Raw genomic sequence first — 27805 nt, forward strand, 5'->3', positions numbered from 1 at the left:
CACAAGGCACAAATGGAACGCACGTGCTGCTCCTTAAATGCAAAGCTCCATGTGTACACAGCGCTTCTCACTCTCTCTTTCATTCAAGGGCACTTTAGCTGGGCTTCTCATATCTAATGAGCCCTGTACCAATGGCACATCTCTTACAACACTCAGAATGTTTAAAGCGTAGGGACAGTGTGGCGATAAGGAAGTGGCTGTGTGGAGATTTGCTCTATACTTGAGTCTGTTATACCCTCCATTAAAACCTTATCTCCCACTGACACTAATGGGAACCATGTATGTGTGTTGTTGAACATGCAGTTTACACTCAACAGCTCCCGAAGCTTCCTGTGGGGTGGGGTGGCTCAACATCATCCCCCATTACAAGGCAGTGCCCAAAAGGCATATTCCTGCCCTGAGACGTGAACACTGGTTGAAGATTTACGGTCTGATCCAAAGCCCATTGGAGGCTTTGGATCAGGCCCTCAGGAGGATTTGTGGTATTATCCTTGGTACCCCAATTAAATTCCACCTACATCCCCCTTCTGTAGTTTCAGCTGCATACGGCAATCTTTTCTACCTCCTTCCCTATATCATTGTATAGTTTTGATGTGCACCGTTAATCAGTCGTGCTCCCCAGAAGCTGCTGCATTTCATCTTTGGACAGAGTAACTCTTGGACAGTCCATATCAACATTTGCAAAGTGCTTTGTGTTCCTTGGGCATAAAGCTGTTGTATAAATCTAAGCTACTTTTGTTACATTATTCACTGTGGCTGCAGACATACTTACATCTAAAACTTAGAACTAATCATTTAAGTGCACTTTAATTTTAGGCTGACTTTCTTAAAAACTCTTTTTCTTCCTCACTGCTGGAGGAAATGCATTTTGAGTGTATCTCTGGGGAAGGGTGGGGACTTTGAAGAGCTGGTTAATTCAATCAAATGCCACATGAATTGTTCTGGGAATATTTCACAAAGATCTCCCAGGCTTTTCTCCCTAGTGAAGGAAGAATGTGGCCACTTAGTGGATGGTAAACACTACAAGTTCATAAAAAGAACAGGAGTACTTGTGGCACCTTAGAGACTAACAAATGTATTTGAGCATAAGCTTTCGTGGGCTACAGCCTACTTCATCGGATGCATGTAGTGGAAAATACAGTAGGAAGATATATATATATACACAGAGAACATGAAACAATGGGTGTTACTATACACACTATAAGGAGAGTGATCAGTTAAGGTGAGCTTTTATCAGCAGGAGAGAAAAAAACTGTAGTGGTAATGAAAATGGCCCATTTCCAGCAATTGACAAGGAGATATGAGGAACTGTAGGGGGGGGGGGGGGGGGGGGAAGAAATCTGTCATATCTCGAGTCCTCTCCTTCTGCCCCTCCACCCCCATGAACAAGATACAATTCTGTGTGACCTAGAATCCTACTTTTGAGGTCTCCGACTCCAGGAATATATCCAAAACACCTCTGAACAACATACTAACCCACAGAAATCTTCCTACCAACACTACAAAAAGAAGGATTCTGGGTGGACTCCTCTTGAAGGTCGAAACAACAGACTGGACTTCTACATAGAGTGCTTCCGCTGACGTGCACTGGCTGAAATTGTGGAAAAACAGCATCACCTGCCCCATAACCTCAGCTGTGCAGAACACAGTGCCATCCAGAGCCTCAGAAACAACTCTGACATCATAATCTAAAAGGCTGACAAAGGAGGTGTTGTTGTCATCATGAATAGGTTGAAATATGAACAAGAGGCTGCTAGGCAGCTCTCCAACACCACATTCTACAAGCCATTACCCTCTGATCCCACTGAGGGTTACCTAAAGAAACTACACCATCTACTCAAGAAACTGCCTGAAAAAGCACAAGAGCAAATCCACACAGACACACCTCTAGAACCCGGAGCAGGGGTATTCTATCTGCTACCCAAGATCCATAAACCTGGAAATCCTGAATGCCCCATCATCTCAGGCATTGGCACCCTGACAGCAGGATTGTCTGGCTATGTAGACTCCCTCCTCAGGCCCTACGCTCCAGCACTCCTAGCTATCTTCGAGACACACTGACTTCCTGAAGAAACTACAGTCCATTAGTGATCTTCCTGAAAACACCATCCTAGCCACTATGGATGTAGAAGCCCTCTACACCAACATTCCACACAAAGATGGACTACAAGCCATCAGGAACAGTATCCCCGATAATATCACGGCTAACCTGGTGGCTGAACTTTGTAACTTTGTCCTCATCCACAACTATTTCACATTTGGGGACAATGTGTACCTTCAAATCAGTGGCACTGCTAAGGGTACCCGCATGGCCCCACATTATGCCAACATTTTTATGGCTGAACAATGCTTCCTCAGCTCTCATCCCCTAACGCCCCTACTCTACTTGCACTACATTGATGACATCTTCATCATCTGGACCCATGGAAAAGAAGCCCTTGAGGAATTCATCATGATTTCAACAATTTCCACCCCACCATCAACCTCAGCCTGAACCAGTCCACACAAGAGATCTACTTCCTGGACACTACAGTACTAATAAATGATGGCCACATAAACACCACCCTATACCAGAAACCTACTGACTGCTATACTTACCTACATGCCTCCAGCTTTCATCCAGACCATACCACTCAATCCATTGTCTACAGCCAAGCTCTACGATACAATCGCATTTGCTCCAACCCCTCAGACAGAGACAAACACCTACAAGATCTCTATCAAGTGTTCTTACACCTACAATACCCACCTGCTGAAGTGAAAAAACAGATTGACAGAGCCAGACGAGTACCCAGAAGTCACCTACTACAGGACAGGCCCAACAAAGAAAGTAACAGAACACCACTAGCCGTCACCTTTAGCCCTCAACTAAAACCTCTCCAGCGCATCATCAAGGATCTACAACCTATCCTGAAGGACGATCCATCACTCTCACAGATTTTGGGAGACAGGCCAGTCCTTGCTTATCGACAGCCCCCAAACCCGAAGCAAATACTCACCAGCAACCACACACCACACAACAAAAACACTAACCCAGGAACCTATCCTTGCAACAAAGCCCGTTGCCAACTCTGTCCACATATCTATTCAGGGGTTACCATCATAGGACCTAATCACATCAGCCACACTATCAGAGGCTCGTTCACCTGCACATCTACCAATGTGATATATGCCCATCATGTGCCAGTAATGCCCCTCTGCCATGTACATTAGCCAAACCGGACAGTCTCTACGTAAAAGAATAAATGGACACAAATCAGATGTCAAGAATTATAACATTCAAAAACCAGCTGGAGAACACTTCAATCTCCCTGGCCACTCAATTACAGACCTAAAAGTCACAATATTACAACAAAAAAACTTCAAAAACAGACTCCAATGAGAGACTGCTGAATTGGAATTAATTTGCAAATTGGACACCATTAAATTAGGCTTGAACAAAGACTGGGAGTGGATGGGCCATTACACAAAGTAAAACTATTTCCCCATGTTTATTCCCCCTCCCTCCCTCCGTTCCTCATATCTCCTTGTCAATTGCTGGAAATGGGCCATTTTCATTACCACTACAAACAGTTTTTTTCTCTCCTGCTGAGAAAAGCTCACCTTAACTGATCACTCTCCTTATAGCGTGTATAGTAACACCCATTGTTTCATGTTCTCTGTGTGTGTATATATATATATATCTTCCTACCTTATTTTCCACTACATGCATCCGATGAAGTAGGCTGTAGCCCACAAAAGCTTATGCTCAAATAAATTTGTTAGTCTCTAAGGTGCCACAAGTACTCCTGTTCTTTTTGCGGATACAGACTAATACAGCTGCTACTCTGATACAAGTTCATAGGATCTCATAGTGACTTCCTGGGTATTATAAGCCCTTTGTTTAGTGTGGTAACTGGAGAGGAAAAACAATTACCTCAAAAGCTGTTTGAAGCTTGGAAACTGTATGTGTTTTCTTTGTTTGTAGCAGGCCACTGTAGGGATCTGATCATGGTCTGTCCCTTCCACTTCCTGGCAACACAAACATGCATTTGTCAATACCTTCCTGACCACTAAGCACCTCAACATAGACTTTCCCTCCTTCTCTATGCCATCTGAACATGGACTTTCCCCATCAAACCTCGCCATCTCCATATTCTCATATGTGCCATCTCCAGTTGCTAACGTAAGTCTGTGTTATATTTGTTGGATTTATTTGTTTTTAAATGGGTCCTACAAGGTTTTAACAAACTCAGAAGTAGGAAAGGCTCCTGAGGCATGTGTAAAATGTATGTAAATCTGCTATATGTTATTTAGCCAGAAGATCACTGAAGGGAAAATGTGCAAGTGTCCTCTGTGGTTACCTGATATAATAAAACCTTTGTCTTAGACAGATTTGAAGAACTTAGCTCTCATCTAACTTCCAATGGAGAACACAAAGAATGCTTCATGAGAAGGACTGAGGGAAAAATGTGCCTCTCAAACCCCTTCAAAATCAGAATTGCATGGGCTACACAAATTAAGTCCACATCAGCTTCAAGAGAGAATCAATGTAGCACAGCCCTCTAACATATTACTTCCTCAAACAAGCCCTCAAATAAGATAGGAGCTTCCTCCGGCATTAATCCATCTTGCACTGGCTCTGAGCCTTAGAAAGCCCTGCCACTAAGGAGCTACATCTAATAAGGTGAACACTGCAGCCCAGTGCTCAGATCCCAGGATGATGAGTGCAATAGAAAAGTGTAGACCAGTAGATTCACTAATGGGAAAATCTTTGCAGTGAAAGTCAAATCAATCCACCTTATTTGGCATTCATTGCATTCATAGTCAGAGGTTCTTCAGGTGTGAAATGTGTAATTCCACAGGAACCATATTGTAACACCCAAGGTACATCCTGGCTGGAGGAGGAGGAGGAGGAAGGAATACTATGGGCTAGGAGGTAGCACAAGGACTCATGCAAGTCAGAACACTGGGTTCTTCCAATTCTGCAACTGACTCACTGTGTGACCCTGGGCTAGGCATTCTTCTCTGAGTGTCTCATTTTATTCATCTGCAGAAATGGCATGCTAATCCTTGCCTACCTCTGAGATGGTTCAGGGTTAAACTAGTGTCTGTAAAGCTCTTCCAGAACCTTTGATAATAGGTTGCTAAATATATGTGTGAAATTGCTTAATTGTTTTCCAAAAGTGGGAAAAACCCTTCGCCTAACACATCGAGGCTGGCCCTCCTCCAGCTCTTGAAGTCATCCAGTTGATACCTGCATGTACCTGACTTTACATTCAGATCTAAAGGATAAAAAGCCTTTTGTGCAAGTCTGATAACATCTATTATTTTGGAAAGGGAGCATCTGGAGAATGAAAGTCCAAAGTGCGATGAGCAATGGCCATTGAAATGACTTCAAATAACTTGTCAGAGATTCTGGGAATTTTTCTCTGGTACTCTGAAAACCCAGTTCATCCCTCTTCTTTGCCCACCATGTGCTGGCCCAGACATCAAAGAGATAATCCTTCAGTGCAATATATGAGTCAATATTTGTTCAAGGTGAAGTTGCAAAGCCTGCTCAGCATCCCATCTGTTCCTACCAATTCTCTTTGTGGTGGTGAATACCTTGTAAACAGGTTGGCTAATGAGCTGGATGAAGGTGTTTCTCAGATGGAAGTTACACCAAAGTACCTTGTCTCTGTGAAGCCTATGAAGAGAACTAGGTGAGATAATGAACCAAGATTAAAAATAATTAACTACATTTTATTTTGCAAGAAACTCACTTCCTCTAGGGCCAGATTGTGATGCCATCATTCACATTGGCCTTGATTCACCACACTGTCCGAGCCTCACAGTCACACAGAACGGAGAGCAGAAGCTGCTTACAGCTTCAGGTGTCCAGCTCCAGCACAACATAGGCCTATACTCTCCCCTCCCTATTCTGTTTATGAACCTGTCCTTCTACCGCCACCAGCTTTCCATTTGGGTGTGGGTGGAGTTCCCCAGGAAATGGTCCATCTGTCATCTCCAGCCAATTTAAGACCACTTAGCTCTGCAGTGCTTTAATGGAACATAGTAGTCTTAGCAGATCAGAGAATATGCCCTATTGAATAGGATCTTGAAGTCACATTGGAGTCGGTGGGGCTACTTATGGCGCAAGGTATTACTCAGATACCTTGTGATCTGTCTCAAGGCCCACTACATTTTTTGTTAAAGCTAGACTATGAGCTCCTCTGGGCAGGGACCACCATCCTTCTTGAGTGTTTGGAAAATGTCTATATATACACACTACCATAATTAAATGATGAAGTTTGACCATTGATACTAGAGATGGGAAAGACTTACAAGAATTTCTAGTCTAATCCCAAGCTGGCCAAAGCTGGATTGGTCCCTACAGTAATTTTTTTGCCGCCTAATTTAAACAAGGGAACTTCTACTACCTCCTGTGGGCTGGGTGAGGAGGCCTGTTCCATGGTTTGTAATAGATTTCATGGGTAGGAACTTTTTTCCTGGTGTTTATCCTAACATTTCTCTTTCCTTAATTTCATCCTATTATGCATAGTTAAAAATTATACCAACCTGAACTGTTCCTCACCCTCTTGATATTCACACCCATGATATCTAGCACCTGAAGTCTATATTAGCACAGTTAGCAGAGAACAAGTTAGAGCCTTGGTACTGCGTGAGTTAATATGTTTGAAACTAGCCTACACATTCTACCCCTTAAATCATCTTCCATGAATTTCCCAGGAGATGACTGAAGCATAGAAATGTTGCTAGCATTGCGCATCAAGTATAATTAATTGCACTGCAGGTGCTGGGAGAAAAGTAACACTAGATTTTATGATAGCTAGTGTAAAGTTTGTTTTAGTAACTTCAGCACTGATATACGAATATACGTTAGTCATCATAGTCAAAAAGAGTCCAGAAACATCATGAGGGATGTCAGTAAGCAAGGTACCAGTAAGTCCTGGCTGACATTAAACACACTTCTCTCCCACAATAACATTGAGAAGTGTGCATGATAGTAATTTCAAACTTGTGGGACCCAAATGAGGAACAGCGGAAGGACAAATGAAGAGGAAGTTTGAAATGACAAGGAATTCATTTGTTTGGATTAGAAAAAAACAACATTTCCCAGAAACTCAGTTTCCTGATTTGCTGTCTCTAATGTCAATAATGAAAAATAATCAATAACAGGCTAGAGCTGCAAGTAGCTGTGGGGGAGAAGGTAGATTTTGCTGAAAGATCATTCATGAGGTGTGGTAATATGTAGAGATATGGCCATAAAAAGAATGTTAGTTTTTCCACAGCTGCCACATACTTGGAGTGAAATGATGTTAAGTATTTCCTACTAAAGATACACACATCTTCCATCAATTGCTGTGCTGTGAGCAGCCAGTAGGAAAAAGAGTTTAGATATTGTCTTACAGGGTGATACAACTGGAATCAAGCTGTTTCATTATGGAGAGTTATTTCTGGGCAGTTCCCAGAGTTTCTATTGCTATCTTAAGGCTGCTGGTTTGTCCTGTTAATGGATCAGGAGCTGACAAGCTGATGGCTGGGTGACAGACTCAAGCAGATTGTTGTTCTTTCTGTTTTGTTTTTTTTTCTTTCATCAACCGAGGGAGGACATTTCAGAGACAGAAACTTGATAGTGTTTTCTGGGCTTTCAGATGCAATAGAAAGGAACTCATACTAAGGTACTAGCTGCACACACACACACACACACACAGCCTGGATAGACAGATAGATAGCTACACACACACATATATATATATATAATGTGTGTGTGTGTGTGTGTGTGTGTGTGGCTATCTATCTGTCTATCCAGGCTCTGTGTGTGTGGGTAAGCATGTGTATATGTCTCTATTGAATTGAAAGAAAATGCAGCAGCTAGCACCATAGTATGAGTTCCTTTCTATTGCATCCGAAAGCCCAGAAAACTCTATCAAGTTATATAGAGCAGTGTGTGTGTGTGCGCGCGCGCGCATGTATGATTTAATCTTCATAAGTCATAGTAATAGATTGGATCTGAATTTTACATTCAGGCCAATCTGGATTTTGGACATACACAAAATTTGGGGAGTGCTCCTATCTAGGGATTCAGTTTTGCCCATTATACAGACTGGAGACAGAGGAAATTTAAATGCAGATATAAAGTTCCATCAAATTCAAGGTGTTTTCAGATCCAGGGTTCTGGTTCAGACCCATCTCTAGTTGTAGCATGCTCACCCAAACTGTGCACACATTCACGTATGCATGGAGGTATGGAGACAAAGAGAAAAACGCTGTATAATATTCAAGTACTGTACTCCTGTGTATAATAAACCCAGCACTAGTGAATAGGCTTGGGACTCATTCATAACTAGGCTGTGGCAGCAAGAGTTGTTACTGCTGAGCTGGACTCAATATCTCATCTCTCTTCCTTCTGTAAAATGGAATCCACAGCAGCATGTTGTTTAGAAGGAGATGCTCATGGCCCCTCCTGTCCCAAGTATAAATCACAGGTGTGCTAGGCACTAGGAAAGGGAGGGGGCAAGCAGCATGAAGGATTGTCCAGGGGGGAGGAGGGGAAGGAGGATAAGGAATTGGAACCTCAGAATAGTTCATCTCCATATGATTGTCTTGATGAGTCAGCTGTCAGGAGACTCCAGTCCTCACCTCCATGAGAATTCGGTCTATGTTTTGGAGGGCAGGATTTGGCCCCAGGATGGAATTACTGATCATCAAACCTAGAACTCATTGAAAAATGGGTTGTAATTTCAAGCAAGCTTTCAAGAGGTTAACTGGTAAACTCTGCAGAAAGCCCAGGGGAGATTGAGTCAGCCTCTCTTCAGGTCCCCAGATCTTACTCTTCATTCCAAAGCATCTTCCAGAGCTCCCCTGCTACTGTCAGATTTGGGCTCCTTTAGATTCCCTCCCCCATGAATCTGAATCCTCCCTGATGCAGTGATGCCCTTAATATACGAAAAAATTGGCCACAGCTCCTAGCAGCTGCTGTTTTGCAGAGGTTTCTAATTTTACATAATAGCCTGATTCCTTTCCCTACCACACTGTGAGGAGTGAACAGGATACAGGTACCAAATGCCTTCCCCCTCCTGTCCAAGAATCAATACCCCAAATCTGACCACTCAGCACCTCCAAAGCCTTACCTGTCCTGAGTCTGCCATGATGTTACATTAACAGTAGAACCAGACAGCAGCTCATCAGTTTGTATGGGCTGGAAGTCCACACTGAATCCAGGGCAGCTAAGGGTCATTTTAGAGGTGGTTTTCCTTGTTTTAAAAGTACCATTCTGGGGACAGAGAATGTAATTGTGACCCCTTGTATACAGCATCTATCTTTCTTTTCCAGTTGCATTTTCCATCCAAAGGAGGAAAATTAAAATAACTTTATATCTAATGAAAGCACTTTCCTGGAAGTGACCATATTAGCAGCTACGTACACAGCTGTCTGTGTCCTCCAGGCAGTGCTGTTGAGTTTGCTTGACGGTTAAGTAGCTCAGAGAGATGTTCTTACAGATGTAACTTGTAGGGAAGTTAACAGCCTGTTGATTTGTGCCATTCACCAGGGCTCCTTGAATAAAATGGAGCAGAATATTAGCTAAGAGAGAACAAGGTACTTAAGAGCATTTTGCTTTATCTGATAAATATACTAAAGTCCTGGAAAGGAATGTCAAACAGCATCAGTCTGTGTATAGCTATGAACCAAATTGCTTACAATGGCTGTCAGTAGCACAGTTTCTTTTATTAATCACATCCGTTTGTGTGCATGTCTCTGTAATGTGAATCCACTTGGAAAAATAAGGGGGTAGACAGCAGATCCCACACATCCTGTTTTCCAGTCAAATGTTCCTATTTCTGGTGTGAATCTAAGTGTGGCTTGCACAGCACTCTCCACATGCAGAGGGGATACTATCCACAGCACAGGCTGGATGAGGTCTTTAACCCTCCTGATAATTGGTCAAAAGAAATGTTCAACGAGGGCCAAATCTGGGTCCTTACTGAAGTTAATGGGAACAGAGTTTGCTTCTTTATCTTTAGCTATGCCCCAGTGCTTAGAAAGGGTGTAAGGATATGTCTACACAGCAAAGAAAAATCCATGGCTGGCCCATGCCAGTTGACTGGGGCTCGCAGGGATTGGGCTGTGGGGCTTTCACTGCTGTGTAAACTTTCAGACTTGGGCAGGAGCCCGAGCTCTGGGACCCTCCCACCTCTCAGAGTCCTACAACGCAGGCTACAGCCCGAGTCCAGACATTTGCACAGCAGTGGATATCCAGTGGCTGTATACACACACCCTGAGAGACAACTTTGTCACTGGCCTGTTTTCCTAGATGTCAGTTGCCCTGTATCTGACTGTTGGCTAGTGCTGGCTGTCCCCTGTAATGTTATCAGACTACATTTTGGAGAGCCTTGCAGACACAAGGGACTGGCTATCAGATTGACCCGAGTCTGTCCCTGCGCAGGGAATGGAACATTTTATATCCTCTCTTGTTTTTTTCTTAGTGTTTGATCTTTGAATAAGTGTGATAACGCGTCATGACATTCTCATGGGAGCATTACACTGCTGTGAAACCCACTCATAAGGCATCAATTCACTGCGAGGTAATCACTGAAATTTCTGTAGCGCTGTAGGACCACAGGGTTCTTTACTGAATGATAGACAAGCTATATTTAAGGAGCACTTTATTTGCTACTGAAATTAAGCCAACTCTAATATGAAACATGACAGCTATTTAATTGCACTACACAACAGTTTAAGACAGGAAGTGGAAGAAAAACATATTCACTTTTTATTTCAGAGAGTTTTTAAGTGGGCAGAATATTATTACCAGAGGTGGAATTTGTCCAGATACACGCACTAACATTTGCATATTTACAAAAAAAAAAAGTACCATGAAATTGGTAGCACCCTATGTTAAGGAGACTTCTATAAATAGTTTTATTATTTAGTAAAGTATAAGCCACTTCTTAGTATACTGGAGAGCAATAACTGATTAAGTTCATGTATTAAAGATATACATTGGTTCAATACAATTTATGCCTTATAGTTTCTTTTGTTAACAGATCGCCATTGCATAATTGGTTAAGCATTTATTATTAATGCATTTTATAACATTCTTTATAATACACTAAAGGGGTAACTGCACTGAGTTTTCATTTATAGGTAAGGAGAAAGCAGTTATAAAAGACACCTTCATTTAAAGTGTTACCATGGTATCTTTAACAATCTCAAGTGGCTATGAGCTCAGTTGAAATCATCCAAAAGTCAGCACCTGCAATAGCGTAGTGATGCCTAGCCCCACGCTGGATCATTCGTTCAGCAGTAACTCAGCTGGTATACTCACTTCCAACTCTCAAAATCATCAGTATCACCTACCTAGGCACTCCCTGAAAATCTCCCCTTCAAAATACTGCCCAGCTTAGCTTATAAAATCAGACAGAAACACTGCACACGGTATCGCCACAGGTTGGTTCTTATTGGAGAAAGTTCCGTTATACATACAAACAAATTATTTATTGAAATATAACAATACATTTAAAATATTTAAATGATGCTAAAAATGCACTTTGGCAAGTATTATTACAATGGTTTCTACCCATTGTTGTTTATAATTATAACAAGTCCTTGATAGTGAGAAGCTAAATTGGTTTCCTTAGAATAATATGCCTCATATCATGCACATGTTCATATTGATTTGTCATTGTAACAGTTCAGTTGTCTTTAACCACGGAATGCTCACAGTGGTGTGTTATTGTAGAGTTACTCGTGATGGTTAAGCAGTGCACACTGGTTTGCTTTTACTGTATAGGACTGTGAGCATTGCTGACATTTTCCCCCCCAGCTCTGAAGAGGATTGAAGTATTTGCTTTAAAAACAAAATAAACTAATAGGCCTTGATTTTCAGAGACTTCAGATGGATTTGTGAGTGCTTAGCCCTTCTGAAACTTAGGTGCTTCTGGATTTGCAAAGTTCATGTGCATTTCTAAGAACAATCGATCTAAAACTATTTGGAAGGGACAGAAAGGGTGACCTGTCTCTTAGAATATTCAAAACTATGGACAGAACCGGGATGTACAATAAAGAATGGTCCCCAGGTTGCAGTCCCTAAGCTTAAGAGATGGTAGAGCCATGCTGGTGTTCCCTTTGCCCTGCAGCCCCATCCTTCCCCATTAAGCACAGCTGAACCTTGACAGACCTATGACTTGGCTTCTTCACCAGTCCTTTCTTGCAGCATCCTGAGCGTCTTTCTCCCCCACTGCCATTTTTGTCCAACTGCATTACACATAAACAACACAGAACCAGGCAGACATTGCCTATGGTCAGCTGAGCATCTGGTAGCTTTCCTCCTCAAGCTCGATTATTCACAGAGGAGAATTACATTAGCACTGCCCGGGATGCTACTTACACCACTATTAAAGCTTGTTAAACCAACTCAGTGGCACTGACTTCAGGAAAATGAATTAAAGAGCAAGTCAAAGAAAGGTTAAGCTGTTTTGGTGCCATTCCAAAGTCCATCTGTTCTAGAAACATCACCTCATCCATAGAAGGAAAGCAGACACTAAGGCAGGTATGAGCTCCACAGACAACTTTGTGACCAGAAGGGAAAAGCACTGGCTTATCCCAATTCCCACCCACCCCCAATCTCACAGCTATTTTTTATTTTTAAATTTCCCAGTGAAGTAGTGGATTTAAATAAACCAAAGAAACAAAAGCAATGAAATCTTATACACTTAAAAATCAGGGGATTTTCCCTCTGACTTTCCAGGCAGATTCTTGGCAGCATCCCCATTACAATATGAACTTCTAAATGGAGGAAGCTCATTTGAACACTCACCATAAAACCTGGGAATTCTGACAATAGGTTGTGTTCATTCACCATTGCTTCCCATAACCTGAACCTCAATTGGATATTCAAAGTGGGGTATGCAAGAGTGTACCATGTATGCAAGTCACCCAGGTATCTTGTCTTCCATTTCCTTCTCCAAGCCCCATGCAGCTGGCTGGGTATTGCATTACATTGCTATAAACTGCTTAGGTGTTAAAACACCTGAACATGCGGGAAACTGTCGGCGTGGAGGTTTAGACGATATTTTCCATGCTTTCTTTGTGTTTGGAAAAATTAACTGGATTAAGTCTCTTGCCCTGGTGATCTGCTGGGAATATCGATGGCAGCATCAGTGGGAAGAAAGCCAGTTTGGGGTTGTACAGGGTAAGTGGCACTGGGAAAATGTTAGAAAACACATTAACTAGCAGTGTTAAACAAAGCTTTATGCTTAGTGTGGATGAGGATAAATTGTGTTTAAAAATATATTAGCTGGCTGTGGTTAACTTTAGGGTTAACTAACATACCCTGTTTCCCCGAAAATAAGACATCCTCCGAAAATAAGGCCTACTTACAGTTTTGCCTCTCGTTGTAATATAAGGCATCCCCCCGATAATAAGACCTCCCCGATAATAAGGCATCCACCGATAATAAGGCATTTTTCATTTCTGAAAAATAAGACATCCCCTGAAAATAAGACCTAGCGCATCTTTGGGAGCAAAAATTAATATAAGACACTGTCTTATTTTCGGGGAAACAGGGTATCAGTTCATGCAAATCACGTTAAAAAATATGCTAGCAGGTCTTGGCGCCAACTAACATGTTTTAAAGCACAGCGTGTCCTTTTCTACACAGGTATATAGAGTAATGCTTGATGTCATGTTTTCTAACACAGTGTCTTTCCCCAAGTAGGCAAGGCCTTAGAAAGGTTCTGCTTCTCCTTTGCTGGCTAAACAAGGGGCAATGAAAAATAATCTCAATTCTTCTTCCTCTTCCGCAAAGTGAGAGAAGGTGGACTGGGACATGACGGTAGCTAAGGGGCCAAGGTTTGGAATATAAATGGCCAGTTCCTACACCCAATAAAATCAATGGAACAGGCTCAAATTCAATATACCATTTAAACAGAGAATGCTACATGGACAAAGTGGGGAGGGCCTACGTGAAGAAGGCCACTAACGGCACCTATAGCCAGCTCTCCAAGGCAATCTGTGAGTGGAATAAGTAGGTTCTAGTCCTCCACATCTGAACAGAGGTGGATGCATCCTAGGGACTCAAGGATGGGTGAGATGCAGCTGGTGGAAAATGGTGGGAGTTGGGGCTACAGAGGTTCCATCCATGAGGAACGCAGAAGGGTGGGGAGGGATGTCTTCCAGTCTGGGGAAAACTAACAGCATTTGCCAAAGGGACAGTCTCAGTGATGGAGAGACTAAGAACAGAGAATGCAGGCCATATCTCAGGAGGGAGGATTCTATCATGGGAAGCGGTGATGGAAAAGGAGTTGGGGGTCATGGAAGATTATCTGCTTAACATGAGTTCCCATTGCAACACCCTAGCCAAACAGGCAAATGTGATCCTTTGATTAATTAAAAAGGGAATAATGAGTAGGAGTTGGGAGGTTATATTACGTCTGTATTTGACACTGGTGTGACCACCATTGGAATTTGGTGTCCAGTTTTGGTGCTCAGAATTCAAGAAGGATGTTAATAAATTGGAAAAGATTCCAAGAAGAGCCATGAGAATGATTAAATGATAGTGAAAAACTGAAGTAGCTCAGTAGGTTTAGCTTAACAGAGAGCAGGTTAAGGGGTGACTTGATCACAGTCTATAAGAACCTAAATTGGGAACAGAAATTTGATATTACAGTGTTCTTCAACCTAGCAGAAAAAGGTATAACTAGATACAATGCCAGGAAGTTGAAGCTTGACAAGTTCAGATTAGAAATAAAGATCCAATTTAACAGGGAGGGTAATAAACCATAGGAACAATTTGTTAAGGTTTGAATGGATTCTTCATCACTGGACATTTTTTGAATCAAGATTGGATGTTTTTGTAAAAGATGCTTGAGTTCAAGTAGGAATTAAGCCAGTGGAGTCTTATGGCCTGTGTTGTACAAGAGGTCAAACTAGATGATCACAAAAGTTCCTTCTGGCCTTGGAATCTATGAATCCATGACCCAAGGATCTGGCCCCAATTCCCAAACTTTCCAGCAAAAAAAAAAAAAAAAAAAAAAAAAGAAAGAAAGAAAGAAATTCTGCCCATTTGGATTTACAAAGCTCTGTTGAGCCCTCATCTCCACCTCCCCACTTGAGAGTATGCATCAGAGTACTACTAGGTTTTCATCTAAGGAAGACTAGACTCTCTCCTTGCAGTCTATCAGTGACCAGCTGGAGGGACCGCTCCCTTCATCCCTGTGGCTGAGCTCTGAGCTCTGCATAGAGCCCAGCCCTTGCCAGCCTGGGATGGGGAAGATGGGGCATTGAGCATTAAGAAACCACTTGCTGGGACCTGTGGTCATATTTATTTCCCATTAGACTTGGGTGTAGTGGAGAGATGGCCAGCAGCATGTTGTATGCAGCAAACAAGAATTAGAACTTTGTGGTGGATCTTGGCTGGCAGCCACTGTAAGAGCTTTACTAGAAATGAAATCACAGCTGACCCAGCTATGCACTGCAGCCTGAAGAGTTCTGATAAAACAGGGACTAAATAATTAGTCAGATGTGTATGTCTAGAAAGATAGGCAGACATGCCCATGTCCAATATAACTGAGTTGTCTGAGCATCCTAGGATTGCCAGCTAGAGGTTCTGTAGATAACGATGCGTCCACTTTTCCACCATAAATCCGGTTTCTCAGAGGCTGACATGTTAGCTCTTTATGATGGGTGGGAATGAGGGAAGGTTGACATGTAGCCTTGCAGTGTAGATGTGGAATTTATCTGCTCCCTTAACAGAGACAGGTCACTTTCATAGACTCAACCAAGAGATATAATCATGGAGGATATGTGCCATCCCCTTCAGTCAGATGATTCTGGTCATGTGACTAGTGTGCGGGATGGGACATATAAACATCACAATATCCAACCAGACCTTCCTGGAGCAAACCTGAGAACTTTTGGAAAAGGAAAATGTGGGGTTATTTTGCTAAAAAAAGCATGAGTGAGAAGACAAAGAGCACCTGGGGAGCAAGACGGAACACCTCCTCTCCTGAGCATTTCAAAGGGTTTATTTACCACGGAACCGCATATGCATGCCTAATTCCTCTGACCCAATCGCCATCAGTATTAGCTGAGATTTTCCCTTCCCTTGAGGGCGGGGGTGTATTTGGAGCTTGAGGTTATTTTAACATCATTTCTTGGTGTTTAATGACAGGTTAGCTGGAGGTCTTTTTCCTATTAACCATCTCTGTGTTTTCTTTCCTTTCTCTCTTTACCCCTTCACTGTGTCTGTTTTTTCTCCCGTCTGCACTAAAAGTGGCTGTTCTTCTATCTCCAAGTTCCTCCTGCTGTTCTGCAATAGACCAGTTCCTGTTTAACCCTGAACATGCTCTGTAAGTCTTTTCTTTTATTACTGTAGCATTGTGTGTGTGCGTTTATTATTCCTTTTAATACACTTCCCTTGTTGTGTGGCTCATCAGGGATGGGGTTGATGGGGAAACTTTAAATAAATCATGTCAGGAAGTTACATCAGAATGTTGTGTGTCATTTCCTGTATGCAAATACTCTTATTTTTGGCAATACAAAGGGTAGGATGCATTCTTTTTATGGTACTCTTCTGACTTTGAGGATTATTATTTATATTATGGTAGTTCACAGCCCCATTGCACTACGTGCTGTACAAAAGAATAACAAAGATGACAAAGCTTTAGCTGACAGACTGATATTAATTGCATGCCAGAGTTGTACAGCACTGTGCATACCAATCTGTGTTTAGACCAGTGGTTCTCAAACTTTTTTTTTCCACGGACCACTTGAAAATTGCTGAGGGTCTCAGCGGACGACTTAATGATCTTTCCAAATGTTGTTTGTACCGTTAGCTACAAGCTGTAAAGCACTTTGGATAAAAGCGCTATATAAAAAAACAAACAAACTTTTTTTCTTCTACAAATAAAAGCACACAACTCATATTTTAATATCAATAGTCTCACTTTCTAATGCGATGAATGTGCCCTTTCTCCCTCACCGCAGCAGTCCCCGAGCTGGGCCTGGGAAGGAGAGGGGCAGCCGCAGCCCTGGAACTGGGGAAATCACCTCTTTCTCTGGTGCCGCAGCCCTGCACATCCCAAATGCCCCCCACCCCCTCTTCTCACCCTACTGCCCCCTCCCACTAACCCCCTACTATCTACAAGGCCACCACCTCACCTTACATGTGCGTCTTCTCCAGGGTACAGACACCTAATTAGTGGAGCCACCCCTGCTCGGCTCCACTAATTAGGTGGGTGGCCCTTCATTCTGTTGTGTGCGGCTGCCCAGGCATGCACATTAGAGGGATCTATCCGCGGACCACCTGAATGGAGCTTACAGACCACTGGTTGTCCATGGACCACAGTTTGGGAACCTCTGGTTTAGATATAAAATCTTTCTAAGCCCCTTGCTCTGCCAGATATAACACTCAGGAAACTTACCCAGTGAATTCCACCAAGGTTCTGACTAGGTGCTGACGACAGTAAGTAACTTTGGAGAGAATTGTGCCTCCTATCACCCAGAAGAACACCACACACAATGTCAACACTAGGAAAGGCAGGAGCATTGTCCTAGTGCAAGCTGCCACCTCAAAGCCACTAGACAATTTCCGCCACAGGGAGCAATAGCCTGGTTTTGCTTGGCCTTGAGAGTTACTACAGATGGGATAAGCTAGTGGAAAATAATGATATCCTGCATGACTTTGATGTGCCAGCAGCAACAGTCCACATAATGCAGTAACAGCAAGGGACCCAGTGGCTCATTGATTAAGAAGAATCCAAATGCTCAGTGAATAGAAAAGGACTCTGGCAGGCAGGGGATTAATCCCTCTTTCTTCAATACTTTTTTTATTCTGATGGTGGGTATTGCTGCTGGATGTTAATATCAGCAAATGGAATACATGCTCTAGCTGGATTTCCTTATGATCCCTGCATGTCTACTGAATCTTTGACATAGTTTAAGTTTAAAGAAAATCCAAGCCAGTATCTATATTGAATACAGCAGTGTGACTTGGGTGATACAGTATCTGTGTCTGCCATCTGTAATTTCACCTCGCTAGGCCCCTGGGTAGACAGCACCACATGCAAGTCACAGGGCAGTGACCATGCTGCAAGCTGCTCCATTGCTACGTGTCAGGTTTTTCTGACCTACTTCAGAATAGTTCTGCTGCGGGAATTGAAGGGTGCAATGATCAATTTGGCAAAGGAATTTTTTTTTCCTCTAAAGGGCTGTAAGTAGAAATAAAGGAAAAGTTAAGCTGAATGTCAGGGAAAATTTCTCAATGAGGTTCATTAGGGTGTGTACTAGTCTCCCCAAGGGCAGTAGAGAAAACCCCATAACAGTGGATATTTGGGAGTGGACTGTATAAAGCATTGGAGCAGGGAATAAACCTGTTAGGGCCAACCAGGATGGAGAGAGAATGAGGAGGCTACACCAGTCATTTCCATCTCTAACCAGCAGGATTCATTTTGTGGAATTTATAAAGTACCTGCTGCCAGAAAAATCTCAGTATCTTTCAGCATCTCTGACCCCATCACCACTGCACCATGCCTGACCCTGATTTTTAAGGGCCAAGAAGAGAATCCTGGGCATGTGTGTGTGACCAGACTCTCTCCTAAGCAGGATTCTCTTCTGAGCGCAACTGAGATTAACGGTCAGGAATTTTACATAGTGCTTCACAACTATTAGAGATCACGGAACATTCCCCTAGTTAGTTGGTAGGCTGCCAGAACTGCACCCGGGCTTCTTAGGCCTCACTCTGAAAGGTTCCTTCCAAACAGGCTTTAACATCAGATGGTCCCTGAAAAACACCTTAATTCCTGCCTCTGCACCAGCTTTCTCTGCCAGCCTTTTCCATAGATGGAGAGAGGAAAAATGTGTCAAATTATTATTTTTATTATTGTTAATTATTAGCTCAGCTCCTCTTTGCTCTGACATGGAAATTAGCAACACTCCCTGTGCTTAAGAATTCCTAGTCAGCTGAGCTCAGAGCCAGGGTGGTTCTGCCAGTGTCCCAGCATCCACACAGCTATTTTTAGCATTCTGGCATAAGCCCCACTAACACAAGTCTATCTGCCTGATAGAGACTCGGGAGACTCGGTCCCAGTTGCAGTGTAGACGTGCCCTCAATGGTCACAAACAAGCAGCTTTTAGCCAGATCAGCCAGGAGATACATGCACCCAGACAAAGCTGAAGAGATTGTTATTAATGAATCCAGCTGCATTCAACTTTCCCACTATGGCTGATTTGGGCTGAACCTCACATAGATGATATAAGGGAATTTGCAGTCTTGCTCTGGAGTTCAGGAACCAGGTCAGGGAGAAATATGGCCTGTCTTTTTTTAGGTAATGAAGAATGACAGACACACACAAACAGAAAATGAAGATCCCCTGTAGAAGAAAAGGCCTCTATCAGCTATAGTCTGAAGAGAACCACAGGGTTTCCACAGCCCAAATAATATACAAGCTAAAGCCAAGCTGGTTTCAGCTAACATAGCTACTCTTACTATCACTGCTAGAACTAGCTACTGTAATGTCTTTACATCACAAAGTAGGTGCATCCTGTATAACTGAGCTTTGGAAAAAAAAACTGATATTAGCATTGTGCTAACCACAGCTTTCTTGTACCACATTCCCTCCCTTTCCCCCACTCCCAGCTCTGCTATTAGCACCTCTTCCCTGCTCTTTTATTTCCTTCCTTCAGCAATCAGGTGCCTGCGGCTAATGAGGCAAATTAACATTTCTGTATAGAGCACCTGCTACTCCACCCATCCATGTTAGCACAGGGCAAGGATGGCTGGCTGTTTGGAATGAGGGTTTTAACCTTCTCCTTGCCAGACCCTGTGCGAGAGCCCTTCTCCTAATCATTAAGGCCACTGCCTTCTTGTACAAGTTGCTGGTGAGAACCCTAATGTGAGTTTTTGGGTCTCGCTCCCTCACCCTGGTATCTCCTCCACTGTCATTTCCATTCATTTCCTACTAAATGGCTGTACAGCCTAAGTTCCTCACCGAGAATAACATAATCCGCACATGACTCTTTGTATATTGTCAGGCCCTGGGATTCTCACAAGCGGCTTGACTGAAGGGAGCATGAAAGTAGCAGATAGTGGGATTTTTGCCAAAGATATTTAGAAGCCTCTGTTCTACAGTCTCCATATATGCCTGCTGCAGTCTCATCTCGCAATGAAATAATTGGTTCCAGCAGGGACAGTCAGAGACAACAAACTCCCAAGAACTTGTGAGTCATTTGTGTGTAACCTCCTTATAGAATCCCATGACCTTGCACCTCCAGTATGTGTGTATGAGGTGGTGATCCATTTTTCATATGTACAAACCCCAGGGTCCAGGGACTTATGCCCCTGATTTAGGCACAACTGCAATCCACCAACTTCCCACCTACCTCTAAACTCATTTGACTCCTAAGTTTTTGCTGTAAAAGTTCCCTAGGGTCGCTGGGCATGCACACTGCTGCCTCAGGCAGGCATCCAGGTGCCTGTCTCACACCTAAGCCCCCATGTGAGCCTCAGACCAGGTGAAGCTAGATGGGGGAACACCTGTCTTGCCTGTGGGACCTAATCTAGTAGGTGTGCTGTGAGTATTCCTAACTCCACACAAGACATCCCGGAGGAAAGGGGACTTCCTAGTAACCTTTAGCTCAGGGGTTTGTGCATTCTCCCAGGATATTGGAAATCCCAGTTCAATTCCACTCTTGGGTGAGTGCTCTAACCACTGGCCTATGGGACTTTATGATGTGGCTCTCCCTCAATCTCATGTGTTGAAACCATTCCACTTCATATTAAATAGTGATTGGATCACTATGCTCCAGAGAGTGGAGCTCACCTGAGAGGTGGGGAACCCTTCTCCATAGTAGGCAGAGGGGAGAATTGAACCTGGGTCTCCTACACCCCCAGTAAGTACCCTAACCACTGGGCCAAGATTATAATGAAGGGTAGTGCCTCCTTCCCCCTACCTGGTTTGTGTATTGTTAGGCCTTCCCTATAACTGTTAGGCCAGAGGTTAGCATGCTCATCCAGGATGTGGGAGACCCCTAGCTCAAACTCTCTCTCTGCAAGAACAACCAAGGCATCTGATTCCAGGCATCTGATAGGGGTTCCTAGCTGTGGGTTGCAAGCAGGGATTGGGGCCTCCCTGCAACCTGGACTATAAGAGGGGCAGGGTTTAGGACACACTCAGTCATTGGCATCTCCCTATGGCTAGCTTTGGCGGGGAGCCACCTAGCACAATCATTTTTGTGGATCCTTTTCTCAGTCTTCCCATTCATTGTATGGGGAGCTTGGCGGCCAGCCCAGGGTTTGTGGCTACCAGTGATTTTCAAGGTGTCTAAAGCATTGCAACACTTAAGTCCCCTGTAACTTCCCGCCTGGGGTTAATTATTTTCTCAACCAGAAAAAAAAGAAAAGAAAAGAAAGCTCAACTCCATTTTGGGTTGTTTCCAGTCGGATTTTTTTTTATTTGTTTAGTTTTAATTCTTATTTAATCTAATTTCTGATAGTTTTTACTATTTCTCTTTGAAAAATGTCTTCTGTGAACAGAGAGAACTCTTGACCTTCAAGCTGTTTGACGTCCTTTTCACCCACAGAAGGCTGGAGTCTGCTGAAGGAAATCTAAAAGGGCCCCTGAGTTATACAGAAAAAATCTTGGACCAGATTCTCTAATGTGGTAAAACTAGGGGTAGTAAAAGGCAGTAGCTTTAAGTCCGATTTGGAGGCCCTGGATCCTGTGGCCCAAAAGATGGCCAGCACAGGTTAGAGCAGCCTGTGGGCATCTCTAATTTATGTTGACTGGCCACAACCCACAAGAGGCTGTTAGGGCAGGCAGATATTACCAGGGGATAGGGATTCCCCAGCTACATTGGTGTACCAGTAAAGGTCAGGAAAATGGTGACATAGGAGCTCCAACAGCATCTCTGTGTCACCCAAGGGTTTCCCAATGTGTGGGAAATTCTCAAAAGGCCAGTTCAGCCAGTTTTAGAGTTGCTTTGTACCACTAGCACAGCTCAGTGCATCCAGAACAGGGTTCATCATCTTTACAGAAATACTGTAAACATCTACTGTTGCCATCAGCAGTACAAGAAATCTAGGGTCTTATTCTCTGCTCCCTCACTCTGGTGTTAATCAGGAGGAGCTGCGCTGAGGTCAGTGGAGTTACACTCATACAAGAGCACAATCCAGCTCCGAGTCTTTCAGGATGAGTCTCATTCCTGCTAGCCATTGGTGCGTGAGTGTTACACTTCTGTTGGACTTCCTCCGCTCCCGAGAATTGTGCATTACGCCTCATCTTCAGCCTGGGTTTTAGCAGAGTATTTCTTCATCTGCTTCCCTCCACTGCCAAGTGACACTGGACTCAAGGTAACAGATCGCTCTAGGGGATCATTCCACCGTGATCGGGATTCTAGAGAAAGGCATACCCAGTTTCCTTCCTTCTCTCCAACTTGAGTAACAGCCCTGCTGGCCAATTGGTAACCCAGCTGTCTTGCTGTCATTTGTCCTGGTAGCTGTAGATAGAGGGCCTGAATTTCCACTGCCATGGGAAGTCATTTACTCCTATGCTAAGTAGGTCCAAAACTCTACCATTGGGGTTGGCAGCATTTTTACATCCTCTTAGTTGAAGTATAAATGGTTACAGACAGGGCAGGGAGAATCAGGACTTGCAAGAGGGAAGGTGGCTGGGAGGAAAGCTACAGAGAAGAGCATGGAACTTATATGGGCCAGATCCTCAGCTGGTGCAAAATCAGCATAAACCCTTTGACTTCTGTAGAGCTGCATCTGTTTACACTAGCTGAGGATCTGGCCCAATGGCTTCATCGGCTAAGCCGGCTCCTGCGCTGGGATGCTCTCTTGCCAACGGCACTGTGAGAGTCGGAGTTAAAGCAGAAGCATATTTCACAATTTGCTGTTGTCAAAACCAGCCCTGATTTGTCAGAGAGTTCAAAGTCATCACTTTGATTAGGCCCCGACACAGAAAAACGTTTAAGTTGTCATGGCAATCTCCAAACCAAGTGATTCATCCAGAAGGGAATTAACTGTTCTGAGATATCTAGTTATGATGAATTGATTAACTGTGACAGGCTGGAAAGGTGGCAGTGGGGAAGGTGATGAGCGGAAGGGAGATGTGCCTTTTTTTTTGGCTGCGTGGCGTTTTATAGAGCCTGCTCAGTTGCATTTTGTTGTGACCAAGAAAACAGGTGTCTTGGGTTTAGGGTCCCTGGCGGGAAATAATTAGAAGTTCATCAAGCCAAAATATGCACTGCAGATAGGATGAAGGCTGTGGCTGGAAGTTACGAAGGCAACATTCAGCCCAGTCGTGATGGGATTTTTGGTGCAAATTGGTGAAGCCTATTTTGGGTCACCAGTTGGACACAAATAATTCTGCTAGAAAATGATCAGTCAGAACCAGCAAAAAAGCAGCAAAAATCCCAGAAAGGAAAAGAAACCGGGAGACCCAAATACTTTGCCAAATTAAATCTGTGTATGTATGTCTGTGTGTAAATGATTGTGAGTCCATGGGTACAAGCGGTTGTTTGTGAATGGATCTAGGGTGTGAAAGTAATCCTGCATGGGTCTAAATGGGTCTGCGAGCGGAGAGGATGTGGCCAAGGTGTATATGAATACATGTGTTTATCTGCAACCGTAAGTGTGTAGGGATAAATGTTCACTTCTCTCTCTGTGCCACCTGTTTCATTGATGGAGAGGTGTGCCGAGAAAAGGGTTGGTTAGTTAACTGCTTGGGGGAATGTACACATAAAACTTTCATGTCTCCGACTGAAGAAGGGCAGTTTTCCTAATTTAATTTTTCATTGAGTATGAGTTGAAATTAAAAAAAAAGTATAGGAAAAAATTAAGGTAGGTCAGACTTTTTTCTAAGCAGATACACTGCATCCTTTTAAATAGCTGAAACAGACATAATGGGGCGGAGTCTCCCTTGAGTTAAACTGGTCTAACCCAGGATTAACTCCAGTAAAGCCAGTGCAGTTACACCACTGTAAAACAGGTGTGAGTCAAGAATCAGATCCTGGCTGTAAGCTGGTTGAGGCTCTTCAACCCTGGGCTGTCCCTAAAACGTCTTCGCACTAAGAACCTGTCTGCACTAGGACCTGCAAGGGAGAGTGACTCCCTCTGTCTGGGGATCGTTCTGCACCAGGAAAATCTCCAGCTAGCTGGTTCAGGCAGCTTTATGACTCTGCATAGCCAGAGCAGAACAATGGGGCTATAACAGGTCTGCCCCCGCTGTAAACTTTATTATATAGTGCTGTAGGTGCACACTCGTTGAAATATCACACAGAGAACAGAATCACTGTCTTACAGAGCCAGGAGTCTGAAAGGGTGAATACAGTGCAGAGCAAGCAACTATATGATAGAAAGTACTGTACCCTGCTTGAGAATATTCCCTGAATTTACCATGGAACTAAAAAGTGTTTCCAAGTCTCTAAACTAAGGATGCAATTAATTTTAGTCAGAAATTCATATTCAAACCCACGCAGATCCCTTTTTTTTCCAACTTGGGGTCATTCTTTAATGCATCTTAAATTGCTCTGTCAGTGGAAACTGAAGGAGTTTATATTTCTGAAAGGTAAATGTGCTTCCTAAAATAAATTTTATCCATTGTTTTAATCTCTCTTTAAAATCAGAGTTACTGATGAACGCATTGCAGCTTATGAAACTTAAGGTGAATATGTACCATGTAGTGAATGTCTTTGTCCGTGTAGCCTACATATATAACCCTGGGAGAATATGTAGATGTAATTAACTAAAGGCCTGATCCTGAGCCCCTCCTTTTGGTTTCAGTGGGATTTGCAAATGTTCGGCGTGTACCAGAATCACACAATTCAGATTCTTTTTTAGCCTGAGGGTTAAACACAGTATTTTAAGAAAGCTAAAGGGTCAGAGTCAGAACTACAGGTAGTTTCTCTGCCCTGTTCTGCATCCTTGCTGTCACTTGGGCAGTGCACCAGGAGCAGAAACTACCCAACAAATCGTCTGCTGGGGATTCTCTTGCATGGGGAGTGTCCGATGAGCACAGAGCCAGCATAGCCAGCCTCTATGCCTCGCTCCCTCCTATCAGTCCAAGCACAGGGACATGTCAGGAGTTTGGAGGGGGCGGGGTACACGGTGCTCTAGTTATCCCCAGCTAGCATATGAATCCTTGGAGACCATTGCCAGCTGGCACAAGTTATGTCAGCTGGTCTAACCTGGGCTGGGGGAAAAGACTCAAAGACTAGAACTGGTGGCTGTTTCTCAGCTTCTCCCTTTCCCCCTCTCCTAGGGTACCCTCGGTGGCAGCATTGGGGAGAGGAGTCATCATTTCCTAGGTATTCCCTGAAGCTCGGGCAGAGCCATTCAAGCTCCTGTCTTGCTCTTCCTGGGGTTTGCATGCCTTGGCAGGAGAGCCCCCACTTTCTCCCCACAGTGATACGGAGGTTTCAAATACTTCTGGTTAAAAATCAAAGGGCACGGAGCAGGAAAGATATTTATAACTCACACCATAATCAAATACAAACTTCCTCCTTACCAAAGTCACCCTTGAAGGCTGCAGGGTAGACGCCACTGCCCTAGATTAATTAAAGCTCCCACTTTGGTGTTGTCTCTTTCCCCACTTTCAAGAGCTCTTTAGTGCGGGAGGGATGCACTCTCGTATTTGCTATAGCTCCCCATCACACAGCAATTGCTCCAGACCAGAAGTTGCTTTGGCAACAGATACACAAATGCATGTACCACTCTCCAAACAGTGTCATCAAGAAAGACTTCAGATCTAATGAATGCTACTGAGGACCAACTGCAAATAATACAGCTGAGCCCTGGCTTCCTGCTCAAAAGGACAATAACAATTATCCACACTTCATCACAAGCAGCCCAATGGGATTAATTGGAAAAATTGTGCCTGATGATTTACTCAGTAGGTATTATTGTGGGTGGCACACTGTAAGAAGTTTCACAGGAATGCTTTTGTGTGGGGGTGTGAATTAATGTCCAAATATTGTGCAGCATTTACTAACCATGCTAGTCAACGAAGTAGAGTGGAGCACACATCCACACAGCACCTTGAAGCTGCATGGAAGGAAGAGGAAAAACAAGAATGTGCCAATATATTAGATGGGGGAGGAAAGAGAGGAATGCCCCTCCTCTCCTGTTAGAGTGCAGGGTAAAAGAGGAGATATGTATATATGATGATCAGTGCCCTTACAGTATGACAACTGTCCAGAATGGCCACCAGTGTGTTAGCATCTCAATGCCAATCCTATCCTCAGGGTCAGCTGTCGTGTTAACTGTAAAAGAATGCGCAATTGGCATCACCCCATCATTCCTTTCTCCAGACAACCAGAACAGGAGCTCGGAAGGGTGATTTTTCTCACAGAATAGAGGGTGATTTTGTTTCGTTCCAGTTTCCAGGGGTTGCATTGTGTCATAGCCACCCTTTAGCACAATAGACCAGCAGGTCCAAGAACTTGTCCCTCTACAGAACCCTCGCTTCCTGGTGAGCAGAACCGCTGCATGCATGGTGCAGATGGCAGCGCCATTTTCAGAGCTATAAACAGTATCATTGTCATAGCTCTTTGAATGGTACTGCCATATGTACTGGAGAATCAGCATTTATGCTTGTAAGGGCTATGGGCCAGCTGGATTTTCTCCCCAAATGAAGCCAAATCCTGAAGTGTGAGTGAACATCATGCTGCTTTGGAGGGATTCCCCCTCCCCAATACTCATTCTTGAATCTCCAAGGATCTTCTCATCTGTCCTCTAACCTGCAAAAAGCAAGTGTCCTGCATTCCTAGAGGTTCGTTGTGAAGCCAAAACTCTTTGATCAATGCAAGAAGCAGCAGCAAGTCCATGAAGATGTTTGATGGCAAATCAGTCACACTGTGTGCATTTTCTTTACCACAGCAATTTATTTTTATGGCACACTATATTCCTCTGTGTGTGTGTGTGTGTGTGTGTGTGTGGAGTGAGCTCTTCTTAAACAATAAGGTTTCTGTGTCTATAGACTAGTTTGATTTTCAATACAATCCATAATGTGCTTTCTTACATTTTTATTGGTGAATGGATAGCAGTGATACATTGTGCAGTAAAGTCAGAAAAACAAGATAACAGAGCTCTATAAATGAAAAAAGGAATCATACAGAGATTTTTAAAACCTGTGGCAGGAGAATGAATGTGTTGGTGCAGAGTAAATATTTCATTGTGAAAACAGAAGCCAAGTTTTCCTCAATGAATAGAAACCTCCCATACAATCCACAGCAGAGCTTGTTTCCTCTAATGATGCTTTGGCTCTGTCTACTTATGGTTTTAGAGAGACAAGGGGGAGCAGGTGAGGTAATATCTTTTATCAAACCAACTTCTGCTGGTGGGAAAGACAAGTTTTCAAGCCGCACAGAGCTCTTCTTCAGGCCCGGAAAAGGTGCTAAGGCCAGGTCTACACTAGGAAATTAGGTTGCTATAACTACATCACTCAGGGGTATAAAAGATCCACACCCCTGAGCGATGCAGTTAACAGACCTAACCCCTGGGGTAGACAGCACTATGTCAACAGGAGACCTTCACCTGTTGACATAGCTACTGCCTCTCACGGAGGTGGATTACCCACGTCGACAGGAGAAGCTCTGGAGAAGGTAGTGTCTTCACTGAAGCGCTACAGTGGCTCAGTGTACTGGTGTAGCTGCGCCACTGCAGCATTTTAAGTGTAGACCTGTCCTTAGAGCATGTCAGCGAGATACAAGATGGAACAGATGGTTTAGCATAAATAGTTAGCACATATTCTAAGGGACCATTCAAGGTGAAGTGACCCATTAACACCTTAGTCGTCATAGGACAAAAAAGGGGGGTTAA

The 27805-nt window shown here is 43.5% G+C and overlaps 1 protein-coding gene across 4 annotated transcripts in view; it reads left to right on the top strand.

The window, feature by feature from the left end:
• HTR4 (5-hydroxytryptamine receptor 4) overlaps window positions 1-27805 on the top strand; it is a 225662-nt gene that overhangs the window by 156850 nt on the left and 41007 nt on the right. Inside the window, exon 8 of one of the 4 annotated variants that reach the window (XM_034779814.1) lies at window positions 16259-16334. The exons of the other annotated variants lie outside the window; for them this stretch is intronic. Coding sequence (XP_034635705.1) covers window positions 16259-16319 — 61 coding nt within the window. The 3' untranslated portion in view covers window positions 16320-16334. The remainder of the gene's footprint in view (window positions 1-16258; window positions 16335-27805) is intronic. 4 annotated transcript variants of the gene reach the window in all.

Source organism: Trachemys scripta, chromosome 8 (assembly GCF_013100865.1).
Source record: "Trachemys scripta elegans isolate TJP31775 chromosome 8, CAS_Tse_1.0, whole genome shotgun sequence".
Taxonomy (NCBI): domain Eukaryota; kingdom Metazoa; phylum Chordata; order Testudines; family Emydidae; genus Trachemys; species Trachemys scripta.